Source organism: Chrysemys picta, chromosome 2 (genome assembly GCF_011386835.1).
Source record: "Chrysemys picta bellii isolate R12L10 chromosome 2, ASM1138683v2, whole genome shotgun sequence".
NCBI classification, from domain to species: domain Eukaryota; kingdom Metazoa; phylum Chordata; order Testudines; family Emydidae; genus Chrysemys; species Chrysemys picta.
In genome coordinates this window covers 102,578,640-102,596,092 of record NC_088792.1, presented here as the reverse complement: position 1 = coordinate 102,596,092, position 17,453 = coordinate 102,578,640, and the positions used below count along the sequence as shown (strand labels likewise).

Below are 17,453 nucleotides of genomic sequence, written 5' to 3'. Positions count from 1 at the left end.
TGCCAGAAGACAGCAGAGAGCCTGAAGAACAATTCATAGTGGCTTCCTACGTTCACTGGCACCATCCTTCCGAAGGAGAACTCCATTCGTAGAGGAGAAAAAGCAGCAGCAGCAGGCTCAGTTAAGAGCCTTTGTAACATCTTTCCTACCTGACTTTTTTCATTAAGCTTTCTGTTCAGTCTGGGTGGCCCCTCTATCAATATGCTGAAGCCATCTTGCAAGCCAAACTGCTACTATTTACTCCACATGAGCACTACCAAATTTAACTTCCTGCAGCATCGGGTTCCCACACCATCTTAGCATGCCAGTCTGCTCAAAGAATGGAAAGCCTAGTAGGAGATACAGCCTGCTCATTGCTGAGAGCAGTTTCCTTCTCTCCTTACTATGCCAAAGTCTTTTAGATTCCTGATAATGCTGTGCTAAAGAGAGATGAAAACTTTCTTTTTTACACCTCTGTTGTAGGAGCCTAATAACTTCAGTTGTCCTGAGGTGTCTTTTTATGTACCATCTCTGCAGCCCAACAGTTTGTAAAAGGTATTCTTCCTAATTAAACCGAGAAGACAGCTCTGTATAAGAGACAACCAGTTTAACAACTTAAATAAAGAACAATTCCACCAACTCAAAAGAATGTGACCATACACTGAGATGAGAAGAAATTGGTACTTTAGTCATTCATTCTGACATGTTTACATGCATATCTAGTTGATATGAATGAAATAGTCAGTCTCCCTCTGATCTCACTGGATTAATAATGATCAGCTGTAATGAGTTGTTTTCCCTCATTAAATAGGACCTGACTTGATTTCTTAGACTAAACTTAAGTGAAGAAATATTTTTGATGATTTTCTATCCAGATAGATTTCATTTGAATTCTTCTTTCTGTCCTTATTCTTCAGGGATTGGTTCTTCATTGCACCTAGCTATAGCTTTTCCATATTATTCTGCCCAGGATACTGAGTATCTTGGCCAAAGTATCATCGTGGCCTGGCAAGCAGTGTGGCTGATGTCTTGACCCAAATTACTTGCATTCCCCTGTAAAAGGCTGCATCTTTAGAGCGAGTCTAGACACGGCATCTTTAAGGAGTCTAATGAGAACAAAAGCAGAAAAGCCAAAACCTGCTTTTCCAACCGATCTAACTGCATATATCAGTTGATTTTCATTTCTAAACTCAAGAGACCGATTCAGTGTTGTCCTCATGCCTTTAGTATGGATAGATTTTAGCAGTTTCCCCAGAAGTGTCTATAGCTGCTATCCAGTTGATGTCAGCATCTTCTGGATTTTTAGCCTGAAAGGTCAACATATTTGACAAACAATTTCAGTAATCAGAAGTGAACATAATCCAGAAGCATTCAGTTATTAAATGCACAGGCAGGCAGGAACCAGATGTAGAGATCAGTTTGTCTCCCACTTCGTTGGAGATCAGCCATCAGTAATTGGCCTATTGTTCCTGATACCTGGATTTAGGAATAAAACTTGTGAATGCTTTCTCGCCTTCTAACATGTATTTATATACTGAAATTGCTCTTGCCTGGAAGATTCTCCAAGTACCACTTCTTGGTAAGCCTACCTCATCTGGCTTGATGTTTGCAACACCTCCTGACTATTACTGGGGAGAATGGGAGAAGTGGCATGTACAGTAAGAGGAAATTACTCACTAGTAATTGTCTGTCATGGTCCAGTATTTATTCCATCCTACATCCCTTGGGAAACATCACTTGAAGTTCCTCTATTTTATACTATCCTACTACTACTTTGCTGTGGAAATCTCCCACTTGACACTTTTGCCTCTTTGCTTCCTGGTAGTTGAAAATACAACATTGTCTTGTGTTGCTGAGTAAGATGGGAGAAGAGATAACAAATAGAATTACTGGTGAGAAATCTCTCACCCCTACCACTTGTCCTATCCCCAGTATGTCACTCGTTGAGGCCATTAAAGGAAAGGTGCAGTGCTTCCAGGCAACCTTCCACCTCTTAGTCATTCAGTTTCTGAAAGCCACCATGCTAATCTTAGGATTTATGTTGCCACCCATCACCAGTATCAAAGAGCACTAGTCAGACCTCTAGTTATCCCAGTTGGCCCATGTTGAAGCAGTCACTTGGTCCCTAATGTCATCTTTAATTCCCCCCCTGAACTCATGATCACAATATACCTTTAATCCTTTACTCTCAAAGTACTGTTTTGGTGGCCCTAGTCTCCTTCAGAAGAGTCAGTGAGCTGGCATAATTCATCACAACTTCCATATCTAATTTTCTACCACGTAAAGTTATTTTGGTTCTGATCTTCTTGGCCAAAGTGTTAATCTTTCATTTTAATCCATCATTTTAATCCTCCTTGCCAAATCTAATGCACCCTTAGAAAGGAGGTGGCACACCTTGGACCTCTGCAGGACATTAGTACCGTATATACTCGTTCATAAGCTGAATATTTTAGGTAAAAAAGTGACTCATCAAAGAGTGGGGGTCGGCTTATAAATGGGTTTACACCAAAATTTGATGATTTTAAACTCTATGGAATCATTGAATTGAATATCTAATACATTGTTTACTTGGAGTGTCTGCAGGCACGGAGCCCCTCGGCTCCTTGTGGCTGCGGTTCGCCATTCCCAGCCAATGGGAGCTGTGTGAAGTGGCGCACTCCCATTGGCTAGGAACGGCAAACCGCGGACACTAGGAGCCGAGGGGCTCTTGCCTGCAGATGCTCTAAGTAAACAAAACGTCCAGGCCCGCTAGCGGCTTACCCTAAGGGGCCAGGAGCCAAAGTTTGCCAACCCCTGAAATATAGGATCAGCTTATGAAAGAGTTATATAGTTTTTGCTATTTTTACCTATCCATCTTGGGGAGTCGGCTTATAAACTAACAGGCTCATGAACGAGTATATACGGTATGTTACTTTGTTAGAATTGGAGAAGTACTTAATTCACAGACACTTGATAATGAACAAAGGTCTGATTCAAGAGTCTTATCTATGAAAATCTTTCATTACCGGTAGGGAATTTGGCATACTACTAATCCATATTGTCATCTTGGGCCAAAAGAAGGAAAGCGTCTGTGGTGGAAGTATTGTTCAGCTTGTAGTCTTTTCTACTTTTAACTATTCTGGAGTGTTTGGCGAATGTAACTTAATCATGTGAGGTATATTAAATGTTCTGACTTGAAATCTTATTTCTCCCTTCCAGTAGTTGGGAAGCAGAGTTCTAGAGAGGTTCTATGTGTCTTAATTGAAGTAATACAGTGCAGAAATAGAAATTTTTACCTGTTTATATCCTTTTACTTCAGTATTATACCCGCTTGGAGTGACCTACCTTGAAAAGGAATTAAATCAGTTTTGTATAACTTTTTTTTTTTTTTTTTGAAGAAAAGTTATAAATCTGAAGAAATTAAGAACCTGTACTCAGAGTCTCATAGTTACCTTGACAAGAGTCTACTTAATTGGATGGCGAACAGGTTAACGCATATTTAATGTAAGCTAGCTGTGTGGAGAATCATGTTGCGTTTGGTAAAGCTGTTGGGTACACAGGAGGAAAAAACAGTAATCCGTCAGAATCAAAATTGACATAATGCTGTGCAGAAAGGAAATAGGTAGAAATTCCTATTTGGTTAAACATATATTTAAGTGTATTTAAGCTTTGAAAGAAGAACTTCTGGGTGTTTGTAGTCATTGGAAAGAAATGCAGATTCATGGTTCTGTTCCTTAAACATTTGAATCTACCATGAGAATTTCTCACTACGCACAACACTCTGCATTACGTGGACCAGTTACAATAATTAACTCGCTCTAGAAATGGAGATCTATACAGAAGCAAATTGACAGTCCGTCCCCTAGTCACAAATAGAAATTTAATGTCGGTATTTAAACGTATGAATTAATTCCCTGGGAATATAAATTTAGGAAATCCTGGCTGCACATGATTTAACTTTATTATGTTGAAACTTGGTAGTTCAACTAGTTTTAACTGCTAAAGAAACAATATATTGGAACTACAGCTTTAAAGCAAAATTAAAAACACTGGTTTCTAACATAATTTTTAGTAGATTGTAAATCGCCTCAAGCACATTGATGTCACCAGATTTTAGCAGTAAACTGGGCTAGTGTGGAGGTTCTCCTGTAAAACTTCGATGTAGACGGTTTAGGAATTCTTGTTACAGAAGACTTTCCCAGTTAAATGATGTAGGTACCTAGAACTGCAGCTACATTCCCCAGCCCAGTACAGGAGGAGTTCCTGTCAACCTTCTTGTGTTTGTTTTGTGTTTTTGCAGGTTGTGGGCCGCTCATTGCAGAAAGATACAGCTGAAAAAGGGTTAGCATCTTTCCATTCAACTTTATGTCCTGAATTTTTAAGATCCTACTAATGTTTTCTGAATGATGTTAGGCCATTTTATACTTTTCATGGGGAGTCGGGGCTCACAAGGAGACTGAAGAATAGTAACCATACATTACTGATCTAGCAGGGACAGAGGATATTCCACATTGTTTATGCAGCTGTTCAGAAAAAACTTTGCATATTTTAAAAGAAAATAAAACTAAATAGGAAGGAGGCAATGAATTCATAACACTTTAGGCAGGCCTTGTTATAGTGCAAATAACACAGCACAACTCTTATTGTGATGAGCTGCATTTGTGTGTGTTTTTTATTTTGAAAGATGCTCTAGAAATTTGTGGGGATGGGAGAGACTTTGATTAAAGAATAATCTTCTGTTCAGAGGTGGACTTTTTTTTTTTTTTGCCGCTTGGTTGTTAACTGAAACATCTGAAGAAGTGAGGTTCTTACCCACGAAAGCTTATGCTCCCAGTACTTCTGTTAGTCTCAAAGGTGCCACAGGACCCTCTGTTGCTTTTTACAGATTCAGACTAACACGGCTACCCCTCTGATACTTGAAACAGATATAATATTATACAACTACACCTAAACCAGCATAAGTGCTAGTGGATTGAAGACAGATATTAATTTATATATCACCCAAAGTCTATTAGCTGCTCTACAGATAAAGCGAAAGACAAGATTCCGGCCTTCAAGAGCCAAGGGCTTATCACAGGAAATTGACCAGCAGAAATATAGCGGTATAATTGTATGGGTATTGCTAAGCAGTATAATTCCTCTTGTGGAATAAAAATGACCTTAGTTTAGATCAGTGGGGGCAGCCTGTGGGCCACACATGGCCCATCAAGGTAATCCGCTGGCAGACTGCCCAACAGTTTGCTTACATTTGCATGGCTGCCCGCAGCTCCCAGTGGCCAGTTTGCTGTTCCTGGCCAATGGAAGCTGCGGGAAGCGGCAGCCAACACATCCCTGTGGCCCGCGCCACTTCCTGCAGCTCCCAGTGGCTGGGAACGGTGAACTGTGGCCACTAGGAGCTGTGGGCGGCTGTGCAAATGTAAACAAACTGTCTGGTGGCTCGCCAGCAGATTACCCTGATGGGCTGCATGTGGCCCACAGGTTGCCCACATACAGAGCTACAGTTTTCACAGGTGCCGGCTTCTAATTTTCCATGGGGGCGCTCAACCCCTGCTCCGCCCCAGGCCCCACCTCTTCACCCCTTGCTCCATCCTTACTCAGCTCTTTCCGCCCATGAGCGTGCCCCGTCCCCGCTCCTCCCCCTCCCAACTCCTCCTGCATGCTGCTGAACAGCTGTTCCAAGGCATCCCAGGGGTGCTGGGAGGGAGGGGGGGTGTTGATCGGTGGGGGGCTGCTGGTAGGCAGGAGTAGGGGGAGGAAGAGGAGCTTGGCTGCTGGTGGGTGCTAAGCACCTGCTAATTTTTTTTTCTGTGGTTGCTCCACCCCTGGAGCATCCATGCAGTCGGTGCCTATGCTAGTAATATTATACAGCTATAGTTCTGCTCCTCAATTCCCATTGTAGACAAGCTCTTAAGTTCTAAATACACTACAGGTTAGTAATATGAGGGGTGAGATGCAACAGCAAGCAAGCTACGCAGTAATTAAGTTAACATGCATCTTGTTAATGCCACAATTTTTGTTTCGTGTACTTTTCTATAATTAATACTTTGAGAAGAGTAGGTTTGATAGGCCTCTTTTGTTTTAAGTGAATTTTAAGACGGGATTTCCCATTTGAAATTTTTGGTTAAACAAAGTTAAAGTTCTTTCATTCTTAATCTTTTCAAATTATTACTATTTTTATTCAGATGGGTCATCTAATCATGTTTACAACTACCAGCCATGTGATCATCCTCGTCAGCCTTGTGACAGCTCATGTCCTTGTGTAATTGCTCAGAACTTTTGTGAGAAGTTTTGTCAGTGCAGCTCAGAATGTAAGTAATTTTGGAAGGCATCTGCAATTGAGTGTCTTTTTGTAGACTAGTTTCATTTGTAGACACAAATTTACTGCTGATATTAAATAAAAGGCCTACAAAGGGCAAAAAAAATGGGCTTGTACCATTTTTTGCTGTTTTTTGACATTTAAAGAAGGCCTGGAAAGTTTTCAGAGAGGTTTTTTTCCTTTCTCTCGTGGCCCCCCCCCCCCCCCCCTTTTTTTTTTTTTCTTTTCTTTTTTAAAAAAAGCATTATTTCAGGTTATGTCTAGGTGACCAGAACTATAAATGATGACATTACAAGAAAGAAGTGAAAGTGGTTTTTAGTTAGTCTGTTTACATTTCTTTGGTTGTCTTAACTCCTGTTTAACTTTAATGGCTAATTACACTTTGAATAGAGTCTTTATTATAAATTCAGCACCCTCATCCATTTAAGTAGGGAGTTAAAAGCTCAAAATAAATACTCTGCCTCCAAGTGGTCCTCCAACAAAACCAGAAAGAAAAAAAAACAACACTTTGCCTTACTGATATTTCTAAGGTAAGAAACAAGGGCGTACACACACCATTAAGGAGCAGTGAGTTGGTTATTCTTGAATATAAGGCCTGTGTAAAGAAACTTACCATGCCTCTGTTTAAAGGAAGAGTTTCAAAACTAGTGCATATGGTGAGCACTGCTTCATTCAGTAGAAGACTGCAGAGAAAATACCCTTAGGGTATGTCTACTCAGCCCATGGTAATGAGCCTCCTGGCCTAGGTCAACTGGCTCAGGCTAGTGCTCCAAAAATAGCTATATAGATCGTACTTGGAGGTTGTGGCTGAGGCTGGAGCTCAGACTGTGGGGAACCCCCTTCCCCCCCCCACCCCAATAAAAAGGCTTCAGAGCCCAAGCTGCAATGTCAAAGTGCTGTCTACATAGCTATTTTTAGAGCACTAGCCTGAGTCTGTCAACCTGGGTGGGAGGCTCACAGCGGCAGGCTGCGTAGTCATACCCTGCCTGACCCTGTTCACTTTGTATTAACCTTAAGTATTGGGGAATTGAGACATCTGGAGCAAGGAATCAATGTATTTTTGCTAAACTTCAGGACATGAACTGAGATTCTTTTTTCATGTTTACTTATTTGTTTTTCTTTTCTCTTTAAAGGCCAAAACAGGTTTCCTGGATGCCGCTGCAAAGCACAGTGCAACACTAAGCAGTGTCCATGCTATCTGGCTGTACGTGAATGTGATCCAGACCTCTGTCTGACATGTGGAGCAGCCGATCACTGGGACAGCAAAAATGTTTCTTGCAAGAACTGCAGCATTCAGAGGGGATCCAAAAAGGTGTATATGCTTACCTTTCTACACACGCGCCTTCCCATCTCCACTAGTTTTGCCTTTTTACATCATGTGAACAATGAGGGGGGTGCCTAATATTGTTTTCATGCCAAAAAATCCCCAGTGCACTGGAGTTTGGACTCTGCTGTGGTTTTTGTGGCTAACAAAAAAGAGAGACTAGCCTGAAAGGGAAAATGGTTTCCACCTACTTTGCCATTCAGAGTTATGTGCTACTTTACTCCTCTTTGTACATCTCATTATGCAACTTGTGCCACTATGGAATGGAACATCTACTGTTTACTTCAATACTAACTTGTGTGCAAAATATGTAAACTTAAGCTGAGCATCACCTCTTGTAGGTTGAAAAAAATATGCATTTTAAAGCACTAGTTCATGGTTTCCTAATCAGATTAATATTAAAGTGGTAAATATTGCAGTTGTACAAGCAATTTTGCAGTCTTAAAAATCTCTTAATTTAGCAAGTATCAAAGGGGTAGCCATGTTAGACTGGATCTTTAAAAGCAGCAAAGAGTCCTGTGGCACCTTTAAACATGCATCCGAAGAAGTGGGCATTCACCCACGAAAGCTCATGCTCCTATACGTCTGTTAGTCTATAAGGTGCCACAGGACTCTTTGCTGCTTTTAATTTACCAAGTTTTTTTAATATTCTGATCTGGAGTCCTTTAGTACAGACAGATACAGTTTTGCATGTATCTTGTTACTTGGATTTGTAACCAAACAATTTCTACCCTGTGGCCACTTCTACCCTGGAATGTTTGTTTCATTAGCACTGTATCTGGTCTCCTTTATGTGCACCTTCTTCCCCGCCACCCTCCCTTCCCAAATGTTAGTGACTATGTATGTTTATCATTTAAGCTGAACATTCCAGAAAACCCAGGTCAGATACGTTTCTTGTTTCTCCCCTTCTCTAGCATTTGCTGTTGGCACCTTCAGATGTGGCAGGCTGGGGAATTTTCATCAAAGATCCCGTACAGAAGAATGAATTCATCTCTGAGTACTGTGGTGAGGTAAGGAAAGAGAGTACCTTTCAAGTCAGTGGTTTTCAACCTTTTTTCATTTGAGGACCCCTCAAAAATTTCAAATGGAGGTGCGGACTTCTTAGGAAATCTTAAATAGTCCAAAGGACCACAGGTTGAAAACCACTGCTTCAAATGTATGTTTTAATCGTTACAGCTGTACGTTGGCAAAAGATTAAGAAATTTTGTTTTTTATTCATAGATGTCTCACTAAAATATTCAAGGTCACGTTCTTCAGTGATGTATCAGTTTGTGACCTTGACTAATTATAAAGCAAAATTGGTTAAATAATGTCTCCAGGCTTGGGAACTAGCTTGTTTGTAGATTTAGTACCCTTTTGTGGAATAAAGGAATGTTATACAATAATTCACAGCAGGTTTCAAGGTCTTGGCATTGCCAAGAGAATAAAAGCTTCCCTAGCATCTACTATGCATAGCTGAATCCATGGTTGATACTGCTGTTTTTCCACTGGCAAGATTTTTTCATGACTTTTAGGTGCCTGTGAGGATGAGGCTGGAAGAGGATGGATCTAAAGCAGGGTTTCTCAAACTTCATTGCACCATGACCCGCTTCTAACAACAAAATTACTACATGACCCCAGGATGGGGGACCGAAAGCCTGAGCCCACCAGAGCCCCGCCACCATGGGCAGGGGGACCAAAGCCCAAGGGCTTCAGCCCCTGGCAGGGGGCCTGTAACCTGAGCCCCGACCCCTGGGGCTGACTCCTCGGGCTTGGGCTTTGGCCCCAGGCTCCACCAGGTCTAATGCCAGCCCTGGTGACCCTGTTAGAACAGTCCTGACCCACTTTGGGGTCCCAACCCACAGTTTGAGAAACACTGATCTAAAGAGCAGTCCCAATTAAAGCACATCTGGAGTTTCTTGCAAAATCATTTGACTGCCAGCATAAGAGGCTGCCAAGATTCAGTAGGCAAGACCGCCCTCTCACCTGCCCCAAACGTAGATATCCGGCTGTGTGAAAGGGAGAACTAAGGCCCAGAAGTGAGGGTCCTGTACAGAGTGAATTGATTTAAATCAAAGCAACTTATATTGTCATTTTCAATCACAGTATGATTAAATCATGTTGTGCATTTGTACGTTAGTTATTTTCCAAGTGAAAGGTTGATCCTTATTGGTTGGTAACTATTAAACATGTTGATTTGCGACTAAGTAGTCTTTACACTAAATTTGGTGCTTCTTTTTACTAACCAGGAGAATACACTGTAGCTGTACATATTTATTTAAGCAATTATGTAGCTTAACTTACATTTAGATTTTTAATGTTTATTTTTAGAAAATGGTGAAGATGCATTTCTTCTTTACTAGATAATTAACTTTTGTATCAAGCTCTATTTTCAGATTTGATTAAAAATGCACAAAAGCAGATTTAAATTTTTTTTAAAAATAAATAAAACTACCTTAAACGTGTGCTGGATATGTAAGATGGAAAAAAATTACCAAAAGTTTATCAAAACATGTTTTGTAGTTAAAACTGATTTATTAAAGGAAGTAATTATCTGTTAGTGAATTGTATTGATTGTTTCTGGTCGCCATGACCTTTAAGATTTCAGAACTAGTAGATCTCATCCTCACACTTAGTTTTTATTCATAGATTGGAAGAGGAAAACAAGCTTTCCTGCTTTTTCAACTGTGAATGAACTAATTGAATAAACTGAATCAAAGAAAATATTCTCTCTGAACCTGTAGAAGAGGCTATTGGTTTAGCACTTCAACAAATTGGTTCCAGATGCTTAGCCAGTGACTTCTACCAGTTCAGTGGTTTCACCTTTCTTAAAATGTGGCAGCAAACATGTACTGCTTAATATTATTTTATGTATTTAATTTAAATGATTATAAGCTTAGGCTTTAACATAAATTGTCTTTTTCAAAATTAATTTTAAATGGGTTGAATTGAAAAAACTTACTAAATAAAATGGGGTTTTGATTTTTTTTTAAAGTTAAGTTTATATATCTTTAGAGAAACAGAATTATAAAATATATGCCTTCCTTATAGGCTGAACTGATAGTGCTGTTTTGGGCTACTAAATAAGAGAGCCCTAGTTAATGTAACTTTGTATGGCTGAATTGGAAATGTCTCCAAGATGACAGCTATAGACTTACTTGTCTTGCAGTCATCGTCTGTGCATCCACCCAAAGAATAGCATAGTCTAAGACCACTTGTCAGCCTTAGCTGTAGTGTTAAAGTTTTCCTTGTCTTAATTCCACTTGCCGTATAAACTTCATTCCAGAATGGGAAAAGTTGAGATTCCAGTTATGATGGGCTTTAGATGTGGAGCATACTTGAGGCTGTAGGCTATTTCCATTACAAGCTGAAAAATAAGTGGCCTTCTTTTATATGCAATATTTCTTTCAGATTATTTCTCAGGATGAGGCAGACAGAAGAGGGAAGGTATATGACAAGTACATGTGCAGCTTTCTATTCAATCTGAATAATGGTACGTATGTCTAGCTATTGATTTTAATTGACACAACTAAGATTTTCAAAACCTCTGTTTAGCTGCCACCTAACCCAGCAGGCACCTAAGTTTGTGCAGGTGGCATGAACAAAACTACCTAAATTCTGCCACTGCTGAGTGGCCATGTTCCCTTCGGGGTCCGGGTGGGATTCTCAGAGTAGGTGATTCCTGCCTATCTCACCTGCAGGGCCTGATCCAGGCATACCTACCACATTGGGCCTCATGTGCATGTAGAGTCCTCTGTAGCTGTCTTTTGTGAAAGGGTCTGTCCAAGAATCAGGTGCCTAAAAACCTTTGATAGATGGAGCTTAAGCCCCATCTCTTCCTTTAGCATTTCCTACTGCCTAGCTTAGGCCCCTCCCTGCTCAGCTTGCTGGCTTCTGAAAAATCAACTGGGGATTCTACAGGACAGCGTGGTGCTTAAATTAGGTGTCCCAATGCTCACTGTTGCACTGCCTAAGTCCCTTTAATCTCCCATATGAGGAGAGATTAAAGAGGCTTGGACTCTTCAGCTTGGAAAAGAGGAGACTAAGGGGGGGATATGATAGAGGTATATAAAATCATGAGTGATGTGGAGAAAGTGGATAAGGAAAAGTTATTTACTTATTCCCATAATACAAGAACTAGGGGTCATCAAATGAAATTAATAGGCAGCAGGTTTAAAACAAATACAAGGAAGTTCTTCTTCACACAGCGCACAGTCAACTTGTGGAACTCCTTACCTGAGGAGGTTGTGAAGGCTAGGACTATAACAGAGTTTAAAAGAGAACTGGATAAATTCATGAAGGTTAAGTCCATTAATGGCTATTAGCCAGGATGGGTAAGGAATGGTCTCCCTAGCCTCTGTCAGAGGATGGAGATGGATGCCAGGAGAGGGATCACTTGATCATTGCCTGTTGGTCCACTCCCTCTGGGGCACCTGGCATTGGCCACTGTCGGTAGACAGGATACTGGGCTAGATGGACCTTTGGTCTGACCCGGTACGGCCGTTCTATGTTCTTTGCGGATCTAGCCCGAAGTGCTGCAAAAAATTCATAAAGGAAGCTTTTTTATATAAAGGTCAGCATATTTTAAAGAGCTTGTAGACCTGGAAAGAAAGAAGAGATCCATCTAATTTAGAAATATCATTGTACATCATTTGGGCAGGAGATGCATGGAGGTGGAATATGTAAAGATTCTCAGCAGGTGGAAACATCAATTTTAGGAGGTTCAGAATGTTTAACTACGCTGCCATGATATTTTAATATGGCAACTTGTTAGCCTTTCCTGAGGAAAAGTTAACATCGGAGAAGGTTTTTCAAAATTACTTTCACGTGTGAAGCTGAACACACTAAAGTTATAACCTGGCAGGTGCATAAAAAAGGAAATGTGCTGTACAGCATTTTCTCAGATGTGCTTAGAAAGTTCTTTAGAGGAAACCTGTTCTAACTGCTTACATTCTCTTCTAGATTTTGTGGTTGATGCAACACGCAAGGGTAACAAAATCCGATTTGCAAACCATTCAGTAAATCCCAACTGCTATGCAAAAGGTAATACCAGAAAAAGTAAATCTAGGGTTAGTCTAACAATACATGAAGCATCATTATTGTAGAATGTTGAATACATGTTTAAGTGGTGGCAGAATGTGTAACTACAAATAAGTCATGCAAATGTGAGCTAAGACCCTGACCGTATCTTTCTCTCTTTTTTTTAAACAGTTATGATGGTTAATGGAGATCACAGAATAGGTATATTTGCTAAGAGAGCCATTCAGACTGGTGAAGAGCTGTTTTTTGACTACAGGTTGGTAGATTATAGCAAGATCTTCATTCTAGGGCCACTGTGGCCAAGCCTGATTTTTTTGTCACATTGAACCTTTAATATCTGAGATTTGAGAATGTATTTAGATGTCTCACCTTTTACTGAAATCCATCTTTGGGTCTCAGCAGATTGCTTATGCCAGCAGTTGTCTTCATCCCTCAAATGCTGGGATTTTGCTGGTGAAAGACAGCAATGCACTTGGGGCACTTCTGGCTCTGCAACTCATAGGCACAGTCTAATTAGTCAGAACCTTGCCCACTTGAAGCCCAGGCTTTATAGGGAGGAATATCACCATATGTACGGAAGAGACGAGGATGGAACAATATGTATTTTTTCTCCAAACAACATATCCAAGTTTGCCAATTACAAAAGACCAGATCTCCACTAGAACTTTTGCCAGTAAAATCTGTCAGGGGTGATTGAGACATTTTTATACTGGCATAAAAGTGCTTGTGATTTTATTTTTTTTTAAATTCCCAAGCAAAATAAAACATTTGTGCCACTGGTGCTTTTCTAGTATAGATTAGGCTTAAGTCTCCTGCTATAAACACACCTGTGGAGCAAACAGCTGCTGCGTTCATTGTCTAGGGCTGACTGCACACTGGGCCAGATTTTTAAAGATAGTTAGGCATTGCTCTGTTTAGTAAATGATTTCGACAGCTAAGTCCTGTATCCAAAAGTGACTTAAGAGTAGCTTTAAAAATCTGGCCCACAGTGATTGCCATTCATGGGAACACAGGACTGAAACAAACTTCCTGGGTCATCGAGTTCAGTCCCCTGCTATGACAGGCAACCCACCATCTGTCCTGTTTATATATTTATCAAATTAGTGCAAGGCTGTTTCACTCCTCTGATGGTTAGAGACCATCTAATTTATTCAATTTATACTTAGCCTTGGAAGGGGTAGATTTTTATTGGCAAATTTCAGTAAACATTTTGCTGTACAGACACAAAATACTTCCATCAGTCAAAATTTACAGATGGGCAAAGTGAGAAAAATGCTGCTTGAGAACTGGTTTGATTTCAAGATAATTATGTTGATATTCAAAGCTCTCTATGTGGTATTGTTCCTCCTCCTCTCTCCTCCCCCCAACTGAAATTTAAATTAAGTTTTAAAATAAAAAAGCTCCAAAATAAGCATTATCACCAGTTAAATAAAATTCCCCCAAGCCTATGCATACTGATTTCTACCCCCAAAGTCAGTTTTAACATGAATTGGGCTCTCACAACACTACTGCACTCTACCACCACCACCGTCACCACCAAGGTTGTTCCTGTGTTTTTGTCTAGAGCAACAACTTAAATACAAGGGCACAAAAGCAACAGAATTGTATTCAACCTTTTATGTGATTGGTTCCCAATATCTTTGAGAGGCTCAGCATAATACATAGCAAATGAATAAAGTTGTATGTCTTTTTCCCCCCTCAGATACAGCCAGGCTGATGCACTGAAATATGTAGGCATTGAAAGAGAAATGGAAATCCCTTGATACCAGCTACCTCTACTTTTGAACAGCTGCCTTATCTCCAGGAATTTTCTAGTACTGTGGGCAATTTTAGAAAAATGATGCAATTTGAAATTCTGAATTTGCAAAGTACTGTAACAGTAATTTATAGTAAATTTCAAAATCAACTTTTTATTGCCTTCTCACCAGCTGCAAAGTGTTTTGTACCAATGAACTTTTGCAATAATGCGGTGTGGTACATTTTTCAACCTTGAATAAAGGATACTTGAACTTCTTCATTTTGAGTGTATTTGAGCTATAATGGTGGATCTAAGCAGTTAAAATAACTTGGTATATAAAGAATCTCTTGAGGGTACACACTGCACTTAAAATCACACTTGTTGCTTTTTTTACCTTCTGTGTGGGACTTTCACACCATTAGCTGAGCAGGAAGCACAGGAAGACAGAATTAATGCATAAACAAATCCGCAAGGGGCTTTAAGTTAGTACCTGAACCTTCGTGTTCACTTAGACTTCCAACTTGAAAATTAATCAGTTCAAATTGGGGCAGGCACAGACCCTTTCTCTAAACTGTATGTGGCAGCAACTTAATTGCCCTGAGTGACATTCAGCTAAGTTAGTCCAAGTTTAACTAATACACTTTAAACACACACCTTTAACTACACCTGGGTGGAGGCTGTTAAGCCTACTTACAACTTTTTCCCTTTGGAAGTGAATTAAGGTAAGTATGGAACAGTCTTTCACTCTGACCGAGTGCTTTAGGGCAGTGGTTCTCAACTTTTCCAGACTACCGTACCCCTTTCAGGAGTCTAATTGGTCTTGCATACCCCCACATTGCACCTCACTTAAAAACTACTTGCTCACAAAATCATAATACAAGTCTCTCAGTACACTATTACTGAAAAATTGCTTACTTTCTTAATTATAAAATAAATCAATTGGAATAAATATTGTACTTCCATTTCAGTGTGTAATATATAAACAAGTCATTGTTTCTATTGACTTCACTAGTGCTTTTTATGTAGTAAAACTAGGCAAATATCTCAATGAGTTGATGTACCCCTAAGGGGCATGAGAACCCCTGGTTTAGGGTATACTAGAGCCCATTGGCCTCCACATACTAATACCTACAAGTCTGATTTGGATTGATTTAAATTGACTTGTTTGTTTATAATAGTCCTACCTGATCCTGGCTGATTTACTACTGCACAGCCATCAAGTTTGCTAAAACAAAATACCTTTGAAAACAGGGTAGCACACATTATGGAACTCAGCTGTACATAGAGAACGGATTGAAAGTTTGCAAGGGAACAGTTTTCCACTGGAAAATGCTGATTTGATTAAATCTAAATATATTGATCTTGTCAGTAACTTCCTACAAAAGTTGACATTTCACTAAGGTTCAAAATGAAACCTTTAAGGAAGGTCAAAACCAACTATTGTCAGTATATTATGTTTTATTCTGTTCTTTAATTCCCAGATTCATCCTCCTTCAGTTGCAATAGCTGCTATTGCCAACCAGACATGCCAAACCTGTGGGGGGAAAAACAGAAATTGGGCTTGTTTTTGGCTTGTAGCTTTTTTTTTTAAACTGGCTCCTGGCAAGCAAGGGCAGGGAGAGCATCAGCAGGCCTACCACAGTCCCAGACTGCACCCTGGGGGATCTAGTCAGAGTGTTGGGGTTCTTAGGAATTGACTTGTTTTGAAATGGGAGTAGCTTGAATTTTGGTTTAGTGTGAAAGTCAGGGTGCTTATTTACCATGGCAAAGTTGGCAACTGTGGTACCAACCCTTGGCATGAGTCATCTGCTTTCAGAGCCGTATCACTCAAAATTGCAGACAAAGGCGAGGATAAACTTTCCCAAGGTAGATGGGCTCAGTATATGAATTTTACTGCAAGAAGTTACACACTGTATTCTAGTCATATGCTGGATGGGAGCACAGTTCTCAAACCCCAGTTTATATTCCAGAGTGAGCTTTTGTGTATTAGTGTCCTTGATCACACACCCCTGCCATATAAACCTCTCTGACAGACAGCCACCACTGTGGTGTTCCCAAACTGGTGCTATTAGCTTCTAGAAGGTAAATGCTGCAATGGCAGCAGTACCTGGGGTACTCCCTCATGCTGAAGTAATGCAGCAACGCATTATCCTAAGGCTAGACGAACTACTCTACAAGTTATCTGTTAACTTCCATGGGTCTCTGGCTGACTGCTGGAATGACTCAAAGCTCCAGCAGAAACCAAGAATTAATCGATATCACATTACTGAAAAAAGGCTCAGGAAAAACAGCAGCCAACAGATCTGTTACCACTCTGTACCCTTATCAGTACTTTGGGAGGTCTAGCAAGGATAATTGCTGATCTGTTAATTTGGGTTCTCCACAGGCCATTTCAGAAAGTGGCTATAAATCCATCTGCTAGCTCACTTTACCCAAAAAGAAGAACAGGAGGACTTGTGGCACCTTAGAGACTAACAAATTTATTAAGGTGCCACAAGTCCTCCTGTTCTTTTTGCGGATACAGACTAACACGGCTGCTACTCTGAAACCTTTCACTTTACCCAGGTTTTTTTCTTCTGCTTCCATTTGTTGGTCCAGAGCACTCCTATCCCTTTGTCTACCCTGGTGTAAAAACTACATGACCAATTTATTGGAACACAGTTGATCTACACAGGCTGCAGTTTGAACAAGGAGCTTGGTAAGCCATCCCAATGCTCTGTATGCTGAGTTTCCAAAGTGTGTTCACAGTAACCATTTCTGGCATTGTAAACATTTTCTCCCCCCTCCATTTCTAGTTTTCCATTGGAAGGAGGACTAAAGTGCTGACTGTTCTGCAGAAACATTTTTGAACGAGCCTAACCCACCACATACTTCCACTCCATGGCTTGCACACAAATCAGTGTGTCAAAAATGCAACACTTTAAAAAATAACCAGAGACAACATTCCTCAACTACAAATGGCATTCACCACTTTCACAGCAGGGTTTGTATTACTGTAAGGGCAGACTGCAGTGTGTTGACATAGGCTTAGTAGCAGCATGCACACACGCAGACAGAGATGGTTGTGACAAGATGGTTTTTAAAGCCTTTAGCTCACT

At 40.3% G+C, this 17,453-nt stretch overlaps 1 protein-coding gene across 9 annotated transcripts in view; it reads left to right on the top strand.

Annotated features, from left to right (window-relative positions):
• EZH2 (enhancer of zeste 2 polycomb repressive complex 2 subunit) overlaps positions 1 to 14,630 on the top strand; it is an 86,630-nt gene extending 72,000 nt beyond the window's left edge. For 6 of the 9 annotated variants that reach the window (XM_065583882.1, XM_024099910.3, XM_005300398.5 and 3 more), the window contains 8 exons: positions 4,259 to 4,299; positions 6,141 to 6,266; positions 7,408 to 7,586; positions 8,513 to 8,608; positions 10,989 to 11,070; positions 12,540 to 12,620; positions 12,789 to 12,873; positions 14,320 to 14,630. In XM_065583882.1, the coding sequence (XP_065439954.1) occupies positions 4,259 to 4,299; positions 6,141 to 6,266; positions 7,408 to 7,586; positions 8,513 to 8,608; positions 10,989 to 11,070; positions 12,540 to 12,620; positions 12,789 to 12,873; positions 14,320 to 14,380 (751 nt within the window). In that variant the 3' untranslated portion in view covers positions 14,381 to 14,630. The remainder of the gene's footprint in view (positions 1 to 4,258; positions 4,300 to 6,140; positions 6,267 to 7,407; positions 7,587 to 8,512; positions 8,609 to 10,988; positions 11,071 to 12,539; positions 12,621 to 12,788; positions 12,874 to 14,319) is intronic. The other 3 variants (XM_024099913.3, XM_024099912.3, XM_065583884.1) reach the window with 1 other exon arrangement.
• Positions 14,631 to 17,453: the final 2,823 nt, after the last annotated feature.